Below are 10,251 nucleotides of genomic sequence, written 5' to 3'. Positions count from 1 at the left end.
GAAAAGTACAATATTATTTGGATCAGAGGTGCCGTGTCGTGGAGTAGAAGTAAAAGTTTTGGAAATTGGAAATACTCACTACAAATATCTCACATTTGTACTTATTTCCTGTGTGTGTGTGTGTGTGTGTGTGTGTGTGTGTGTGTGTGTGTGTGTGTGTGTGTGCGTGCGTGTGTGCACGCGTGCGTGCGTGTGTGTGTGTGTGTGTTTTTGTCACACCCCACGTGACATAATACCCCATATATGGAGTCACCCAAGCCTCCATCTATGGTCACGTATTGTGACATCACATCTCCATATATATGGTCACGTATGCCAGTCTGACTAGGCCCTGGGCCCTCATCAAACTCTGCCAAAACTGCCACCCTTAGATCTCCATATCATATGGACAGATCTGATCAGCTATGCATATGGACCATATCTATGCATAGCTGATCAGATCTGTTCTGACATTATGTTGATCTGACCGACCTCATCAAACCCTGTACACTCAAGACACGCTCCATATATGGCCAGTAGGCTACTAGACGGATTCAGTTTTTTCTCTTTGTTTACTTTGTTTTTGTTTTCTTTGTTTGTCATATCATTTGTAGTTGGTGAGGGTAGGCAAAATAAGCTAATTAGCTTCAGCCTACAACTTTTTTGGTCGTATCTTTATATACTGTTTCATTCTGTAGTGTACATGAATGAACTGAAGACCAAAATAAAACAGTGAAAGTGAAGTGACAATAGAAAGTGTGCTGAGCTGAGGATGTTCTGTCATCCATATCATCCAGGACACTGATTTGGGTCAAATTGTGAGTGTTAACGTATCACCATGGCGATGAAAACAATAAGACCTGTTTGTTTACATAGTATCAGTCACAACAACCTCTCCCTGGTCACTGCCTTTGATTGGATGACCCGAACGAACTGCCTGAATTTGAAACCTGAGAGAACCAACCCGCAGGTACTAGGTGTAGAAAACAAAAGCCCCGTGTTGTAGGTGTGTGCAGTGGTGGTGACGCAACGTCAAATATACTATCACCTGGCTGTGGAACGCCCATGTTGTTCTGTGTCTGTCTCACGTTATTTTCCACTTGTAGCCTATAGTATTTGGTGTGTCGGTCGGTGCGACTGCATGGGGAAATGGAAATGGCAGCGCCACCGGCTCCGACGACTAGTATCTCCATCGAGCAGGATCAGTTCAGCTGTCCAGTGTGTCTGGACGTCCTCCGGGACCCGGTGACCATTCCCTGTGGACACAGCTACTGCCTGGACTGCGTGGAGGACTACTGGAACAGGAACAACAGGCGCAACAGCAACAACAAGGGACACTACAGCTGCCCACAGTGCAGGCAGGTGGTGCAGATAGTTGCAGACAGACTGCCAGATGCAACAATAATGAGCTATTATGGTTTCTAGTACAGAACAACAAAATATCTGCAAAGCTCACAAAGCTTCGCGATGTGACGCGTTGTGAGCTTGTAGATTTGCTATATTTTCACTATTTTTTTGAGTGGTGCCAACGACTCCAAGGAACAGCATAGCAATGTCCGTGTTCACCTATGTGTTGGTTCACCTACCTATGTGACGTTAATGAGCACCAGTATGACTGAGTACCAGTAGGGGCGCTGTTGTGCCAGAAACAGAGAGAGAGAGACAGTGCTGCACTGTTGCCTGCTAATTTTAGAGAGGGGGGGGGGGGGGGGGGGAGTTGCACCACTCAGTTCACACGGGTGTGATTTTAAGTAGGCCTATCAATTAAGTTATTCAATATGCCAGTAATCTTGTTACGTTATTTGCCATATCTGCACAGTGGATTTGTTTTCGTTTAAGAAGCCTTTAAGGCGAACAGAATTCCAGAAATGTAGATTAAAACATATTTAAAAAAAAACCTTTGTTGTGCAAAGTAATTATACTAGCCTATAAGTACTCAAGTATACATGCTTTTGAGGAATGTTTTACTTTACTGGAGCATTTACAATTTACAATATACTTTAACTTCTCCACTGCATATCAGAGGAAAACTTTTACTCCACTACTAAACTTGTACAAACTTTAGTTACTATTTACTTTATAGATTTAGCTTATTATTACAAAACATAGCCTACATCAATATGATATATACATTCTGGCCATTTCACAATGCGTCACATCTGCTATTTTCCAAAATATTTTTAGACATTTGAAAACTTGTGAAATGCTACATGTTCTGCATAATGAGCATAGGCTATACTTTTGGTACTTTAAAAGTACATTTTAATGGCAATACTTTTGTACATTACTCAAGACAACTGCAGTTGCAACAGAGTATATTTCTACATAGCAGTTTTGATACTTTTAAGTAGAACATTTGAGTACTTTTTCCACCACTGGTGGTGGCAATGAATCGTCATGGTCGTGACATTAAGACCTGTAAGCTGTAATGTATCTGTGTCACCTTAGACTTTAACGTTTAACCACTTTCATTATTTTAAACTTTAGCGGTTGAAAAATAGCAGATCTACCATGGTAGATCTGCTATTTGTGCCACGCTATATGAACTGCAGTTCATATAGCGTGGCACAAACTGGTGAGTTTGTAGATATTATACTATTTTTGAAATAGCTTTCACAGCGAACATTTTTAACTCCAATATTTGCTTCTGCATGGGGGGGTCCCTGCATGGGGGGTCCCTGCATGGGGGGTCCCTGCATGGGGGGTCCCTGCATGGGGGGGTCCCTGCATGGGGGGTCCCTGCCTGTAACAACATATTTTCAGACGGGGGTCGGCGGCCGAATACATAGTCTATAATTTTGGAGGACATGAAAAAGGTTTGAGCACCACGCACTGACTGACATGATAGAAACAGGGTTTGTTTTTCCAGAAAACTGTCATGGCTTAGAACAGTGCTTCCCAAAATGTCAAGGACCCCCAAATTGATACTAATTAGCCCGCGGACCCCCATTTGAAAATCTATGCCATGGACCTCTATGAGAAGATTGTTTTGACTAGCAGTGATTCTCAACCCGTTTAATTTGTCACACCCCCAGGTGTGACATGCATTTACGGACCCCCATTTCATGGCATTTCTATCTCTGGGACACCCAATTTATATTGTAAAATCAATGTTAATTTAACTCAGAGTGTACACATTTGTACACTCTTTTGTATACTCTTTTAGTCACAGACCCATAACGCCAGGGCTCCACTGGGCGCGTTTGGGCGTGTTGCGTCTCCGACGCGTGCGTCAAAAAACGAACCGGTTCAATTTTAATGGTGATTTTTTAATTTTAATGGCGCCCAGTGGAGCCCTGGCGTAAGGGTCCATACGGTTCCAAACTATCATTTAGCTGGGGGACCCCCTGGAACTCCCTCAAGGACTCCTGGGGGTCCCCGGCCGGACCCCACTTTGGGAACCACTGTGTTTTAGAAGACATTCTGTAGAATCTGCTCTCTCATGGTCATCTCGCTGTGTTGGTTAACTCCTCCAGGCAGGTGTTCAACCCCCGGCCGGCCCTCAGCAGGAACACCGTTCTGGCCGAGGTGGTGGCCCAGTTCCAGGGCAGCGTGGCCCTGCTCCGGGCCAAGGCAGAGGAGGCCAAGTGTGGCCCCTGTGGCCCCGCGGGCCAAAAGGCCAGAGCCGTCAAGTCCTGCCTGGTGTGCCTGGAGTCGTACTGCGACGCTCACCTGAGGGCCCACGAGGGACGCTTCCGCGGGAACAGGGCCCACAGGCTGATCACGGCCCTGCCCCAGCTGAGGGACAAGCTGTGTCCTCGCCACGACAAGCTGATGAGGCTGTACTGTCGCACGGACCAGCAGTGCGTGTGTTCCCAGTGCGAGAGGGACGCGCACAGGGGACACGACACCGTCTCTGTGGTGGACGAGAGGGCAGGGCAACAGGTTTGTTCAGTTTGACGACATTGTTCACTTGAGCCAAATTCCGATAACCCCAAAATATCGGCCACTCGCTCACTCCAGCATGCAGTGGTGTTACGGTGGAATTGGTGAGCTGCAGAAATATGTGACCATCTTGTGGACTTCACATGACTTACATGGAGGTCTTTAAATAAATACTTGGCCTAAATACAGCTAGGTTGAACTCTGCTAATAAACAAAACAGCAATGATTTACATTCGGACACTGACGTTATGTGATGCCTGTATGAGTCACGAGTCCTGTCACATATTTCAGCAGGTCACCAATTTCACTGTTTTGACTGATTGAAGTATTTAACAGTTTGGAGAATTACAGTACATTTCTTTTTATATATATATATATAGTTTTTTTTATTGGGGACAGTTAAGCAGCACATCTGCCAAGAGGATCTTTGCACATAGTCACCCATTTAAAAAAAGAAAATGATCACAGAAACACAAACATCAGCAAACAAATGTACACCCCCCCCCCCCCCCACCCAACAACACATGGACAAACAGGACAAAAGTAAATAAAAATAAAATAAAACACAGGTCACATCATGGGTCACAGTCAGAGTATTGTACACTTGTGAGAGAGGCACTGTTAATTCTGAAATCCACAGTCCGCTATATTTGGGTCACACCGAGCAGTCTAATCCAGGCAGGTATGAATATTGAAGTATTCTATAAAGGGTCTCCATGCCTTAGTGAAGCCTTCGGAGGTTCCTCTGAGAGAGAATTTTTGATTTTTTTCTAAGCTTAAGAAGTACATCACATCGCTGAGCCAGATTGAGTGAGAGGGTGGATTTGGCGACTTCCAAGATAGTAATATTCTTCTTCTAGCTAACTGTGTTGCAAAAGCAATAATCTCTAACTTCTGATTTGTGTACAGTGAGGACAGGGTTGTAGTGCAGTTTCTAGCACGTCTGACTGTGTGACAAACACAAGTGACCAGAATCACTGTAGCTGGGGACAAGACCAATACATGTGTGTGAGATGTGCTTGTGTCTGGGCACAGCGGTCGCACTTCGAGTCTGCCTCAATACAAGAAACTGTGGCCGACACCATAACCAATGTAACACTGCCATGCTGATGCTGGAGTGAGTGTGAGTGAGCGAGTGGCCGAGATTTGGGGTTTTATTGGAATTCATCTTTTATGATAGGATGCGTTTTGCTTTTGTACTGTATATGACCTGACCTCTAACCTAACCTGATGCCCGTGGATACACTTGCTTCACTATCAAGGCTGTATTGGGAACTTGTGAATCAATACCGCCCCCATCTGGCAGAGTCAGGTTATGACCTCACCTAGCATCCATTGTAGAAGGATGTTGTGCTTTGTCTTGTTTTTAGACCATTCTCTTAGCACATAATTACTAATGAGCTAAATTTATATTCTACAGTATACGCCTACAGTACAGGTCTGACTCTGCTTTAACCCATTCTGAACGGGAACCCATTTTCGTGTTGGCATCATGTTATGCTTTAGCTATTGAAAAATAGCAGACCTACAAGCTCGTAGCGCGCCACCAAGTGGCGCGCTACGAGCTTGTAGGTCTGCTATTTTTTTGAAAAATCGAAGAACAACTGACATTTTTTTAGAATCTGATCTCAGGTCAGAATGGGTTAATCAGACTATAGTGTGTGTCCCAGTGGAAACCTGGTATTAATCTGATCTCAGGTCAGAATGGGTTAAGTGTGATAAAGACATCATGTCTTTTTTGCATATATGGAGCCGGCCAGCAACTCTACTGTACATCTGACCTCAAATATAATAACTCAAATCTTGCATGGGGGTCCCTGCCTGGCACAACATATTTTCAGATGGGGATACATACTGTACTGTATTTAATTTTGGAGTTTGAGAACCGCATGCTTTAAGCAGATCATGGTGTTGGAAAGAAACAAAAGAAATTATTTTGTGCACCCTCAGAAAAAGCTGGAAGAGGCCTCGTCGAGATCTATGCAGAGACTGAAGGACGCAGAGAAGGAGCTTCGATATGTGGTCAGATACATCAAGGCGAGTCCTGACAGACAGAGTTACTCATGAAGTGTCAATGCTGCACACACCACTAAAAGCCTCATTGCCTCATGCAACTCATTGCATCGTATATGACCAAAAATTATGAAATTGGCGGAAGGATCAGTCTGGGGGTTGAAATATTTGTTAAGGTTTGCTATGCATTCCATGTCTGTTATAAACATAGGATCCTTATAATTTGCTTATAACGCGATGCGTTGTGAGCTTGTAGATCGGCTATTTTCAGCATGCAACCAAGTGTAAAACCAGGCATTATGACGCCTTTTGTCGACAAAATCAACTGTAGATTTAGTCGACTAAAACTAGACTAACACTAAAACATTTCAGGTGACTAAAATATGACTGAAACTAAATTACAGTTTGTAGGCTACATAAATAAATAAATAAAACTAATTCAAAATGTGCCGTCACTGCCTCCACCACCACAGCACTCCACGGAAGCGGCCGTGGAGGAGAGTGACAGGATCTTCTCCAAGCTGATCCGCGCCATCGAGAAGCAGCGTGCCGACGCCAGGGAGCAGATCCTGGCTCAGGAGAAGACGGCTGTCAGTCAGGCTGAGGAGCTGCTGGAGAAGATCGAGAAAGAGGCGGCCGAGCTCAAGAGGAGGGAAATTGAGCTGGAAAAGCTGTCGCAAACGCAGGACCATATAGAGTTTCTCCAGGTACATGAAATGATGTTTGTGGATCAGAGGATCAGTACTGAGACTGGATAGAGGTCTGCCACGCTTTAACCTGTTTAGGCCTGACTTCGAAATTTAAAGAAAAATCTTCTAAATGTTCTGAAATGCTATGTTTCTATATCAGTGGTGCTCAATATTTCATGTCAAGGACTGCAAACTTTGAACATGTAATTGGCCGCCAACCCCCATCTGAAAAGCAAAGAAGCAAAGATGTGAGTTAAGCTCTGAAAGAATATATATTCGAAGATTTGCGCCACATTTTCAAAAAAATTCAAAAATAGCAGACCTATACAAGCTCGTAGTTGGTGCCGCGCTACGAGCTTGTAGATCTATTTTTCAACAGCTAAAGTGTAACATAATGCTTTAAAACACCAAAAGGGGTTCCCGCCCAGAATGGGTTAAACCGGTCTATACAGAGGGCATCCGCATGCGGCTTGCATAAAGTGAGTGGCAAAGTGAGTTAACTGTCATTTAATGCAATCAGAATCTATTAGGACGTACGGGGCTGTCAAGGCCAGAAAGTAGTTTTTCGCCACTCAGTTTCTGCACGACTTCCGGATAATGTTGATGTCACGCGCATACCTTCTATTGATCAAATTTGAATAGTGGGCCAGTGGGCCACATTTACATAAGTAGATAGGATGGAGCCCGGCTCAGCCCGCACACCACAGGTAAAGGTAAGACGTTCTTTATTTAAATGCTGACAACGTTTCGATCTGTGTTGATCTTCAACAGGGATCTTCATTCATGAACGTCTTACCTTTACCTGTGGTGTGCGGGCTCCATCCTATCTACATGAAGTTTTTTAGCCCAGCACCCAGCCTGTCGATGTGCGTATTCTACGTCTGCCCCACATTTACCAACAGAATGCATTCTCGTATTTTTTTTTCCTCCTTCTCACAATTATCTTCCATGCATGTAGAAGTGCAAGGCCCTCCGTTTCCCTACCAGAACCCTGGACGTTCCGTTCCCCGACGCTCTCCCATATTTCATGTACAAAACCATCAGAGGGTCTCTGGCTGACCTCAGAGACCGACTGGAGGAGGCTTTAGAGAAAGAACTCGTGAGGGTCGCTGACAAGGGTACGCAACTACGCATGTCTGCTTCATTCACTCGTATACATTGAATTGTAGCAATTATTGTCTTGTGTTAATCATAAATATTATCTCTGGATATTTCCAGTGACGTCCCTGAAAGAGACATGCCAAAGCACACCTGTGAAAACTCCTAAAGGTAATTAATTAACCCTGGTCATTAATTAAGACACATCTCGATGTGATTTAACACCAGTGTAATATCATGCGCCGGTCATTCTACTTTGCATCTGTATTTATTAAAGAGTTAAAGTGTTTATGCTCTCTTTCTTCATGGCAGTAAAACACGTTGATGCATCATACAGCGCCGAGCCAAGTACAAGGTCTGATTTCCAACAATGTGAGTACAATCATAGATATGAAAACGGTTGAAAACCACTGTCATAGACTAGTGCACAGTCTTAAGGTTCCAAACGTCCACTGGTTGGAATCTGACAGTGTTTTTTTGTCGTGTGTCGTTGTGCTGCTTGTGCCCCAGATTACAACGACATAGCCCTGGACCCCTACACAGCCAACCCCTATCTGTCCCTCTCCAACGGCCGACGGGTGGTGACCACGCAATCTGCACCCCATCCCTACCCGGAGCACCCCGACCGCTTCAGCAGCTGGGCCCAGGTGCTGTGCCGGGCCGGCACGGCAGGCCGCTGCTACTGGGAGGTGGAATGGGGCGGCGGCGGCGGAGCCGGGGTCTCCATCGGAGTGTGCTACAAGAGCATGGACAGGAAGGGAGGAGGGAGCGACTGCAAACTGGGGCACAACGCCAAGTCCTGGAGCTTGGACTGTTCGCCGTCCGCCTGCTCCTTTCAGCACAACAAGGAGACGGTGGCCGTGGCGCCCGGACACTGTTCCAGCAGGATAGGAGTGTATCTGGACTACCGGGGCGGAACGCTGGCCTTCTACAGCGTCTGTGAGGACGACCACGCCATGGTTCTGCTTCACAGAGTCAAGTCCACGTTCACGCAGCCACTGTACCCGGGGTTCTGGGTGGGGCTGGGCTCTACGCTGAAACTGTGCTCTTACAAAGGTCCAGGTTGATAATGGGGGCTCTATCTATGCACACATGTATCGCCATTTTGGGAAAGAGCTTGCATGGGCAAGCCCCCCTTTTCCCTACTTCCGTCACAGGTGTTACCGCTGATGCTAATTGTTCTGGTCAAACAGAGTCAGGATGCTGCTATTCAGTATTTAAGTCAGACGTCATTTTGTACAGTGCTACGTTACGTCCGGGTCCAAGTGGCACCGGCTCCCGTCCGCATCTCATTGTAAATAGAATATCTAAACGCGTGAATCTTGACGTTATTTTTCAGAAAGGAAGGCCATTGAGGGTCTTTAATGCTTCCAACTCGAGTAGAATTATTAATGTTTTGTACAAGTGTCCATGACAAATAAAATATGATGTGAAGATAATAAAGACTTTTTATTCATTATTATTGAAGGTGGTAACAGTCCATTTGCTCAGCACAATATTTCGGGGGCATATTTACAATGTTTGCAGGCTTGAGTTGAATCTAGTTTGCAATTAACTCATCCATCGCTTTTAAGAAGTGCCAAAAAGTCCCTAAGCGCCAGTCTCTATACATTTTTTTATTTAATTTTCATTTTCATTTTTTTGTTTTTTTTTGGTCCAATGTTATACCCGTCTGAAAAAGACGATAAAGACGTCGTTGGCGCTGTGGGAGTTGCTAAAAAAGCAGTCAATTAAGTCGTTGGCAGACATTGAGTTAATGAGGATTTAGTTGACACAATGAAATAAAATGGCGATAGTATTCCGTGTGGGGCAGACGGCCTGTCACAGCCAGAATTGGGAGAGCAGCGCAGCTTTGTTGTTGCGAGGAAAGGAAAGCGGTAAAATGAGACTTTCGTGGTCGTTTTCGTCTCAGATTTAGTCCGACGGAGCGTCACACTCAGTGTAACTCTATGGGGACACAAAAGCGACACAAAAGTAGGACCCGGAAGTATCTCTGGAGGGGGCGCTCACGTCACGGTTAGAATACTGAATGTCATGTTGGCTCACTGGAAACACTCTGCTACAATACTAGTGTCCTTGAGGGGGTTGTAAATATGGGTCCATAATTATGCATATCAAGGACCCCCAGAATTATCTGTATTTGGCCACGGACCCCCCCCCCCCCCCCATCTGAAAATATGTTTTTCCAGTGACCCCCCCACCCCGTAGCGCGGTGAGCTTGTAGTTCTGCTATTTTTCAATAGCTAAAGTATAACATAATGCTTAAAACACAAAGGGGTTGAGCAGTAAGAGCATGCATGTACAAGTAGGCAAAGAATTAGGAGGCATTTCAAGTAGGGATGCACCAAAATTGAAATTCTTGGCCGAAACGAATACCGAATATAGGAAACAGTTGGCCGAAAACCGAATATTTTACATCTTTTTTCCTACCATTGCCGTCATGGCCGTACCTTAAAGCTACCTGATTTATGGCAAAACTTAACTTAAATAATAATCACTATTATGGGTCCATAAAACATTTATTCAGCCCTTTTGAATGCATTAACTGCATACACTATTCGGTGATATATTTTCTGCCTATTTGGGC

At 44.9% G+C, this 10,251-nt stretch overlaps 1 protein-coding gene across 1 annotated transcript; it reads left to right on the top strand.

Annotated features, from left to right (window-relative positions):
- Nucleotides 1–1,134: 1,134 nt before the first annotated feature.
- Nucleotides 1,135–8,731, top strand: LOC308325368 (tripartite motif-containing protein 16-like protein; the record flags this gene model as incomplete). Its single annotated transcript, XM_080777852.1, has 8 exons — nt 1,135–1,341; nt 3,460–3,864; nt 5,815–5,901; nt 6,351–6,584; nt 7,525–7,684; nt 7,785–7,835; nt 7,977–8,036; nt 8,175–8,731. The coding sequence occupies 8 exons, from the start codon at nt 1,135–1,137 to the stop codon at nt 8,729–8,731; spliced, it is 1,761 nt and encodes a 586-aa protein (XP_080633978.1).
- Nucleotides 8,732–10,251: the final 1,520 nt, after the last annotated feature.

Source organism: Protomyctophum bolini (assembly GCF_963924005.1).
Source record: "Protomyctophum bolini genome assembly, chromosome: 12".
NCBI classification, from domain to species: Eukaryota; Metazoa; Chordata; class Actinopteri; order Myctophiformes; family Myctophidae; genus Protomyctophum; species Protomyctophum bolini.
This window is presented reverse-complemented; position numbering and strand designations above follow the sequence as displayed.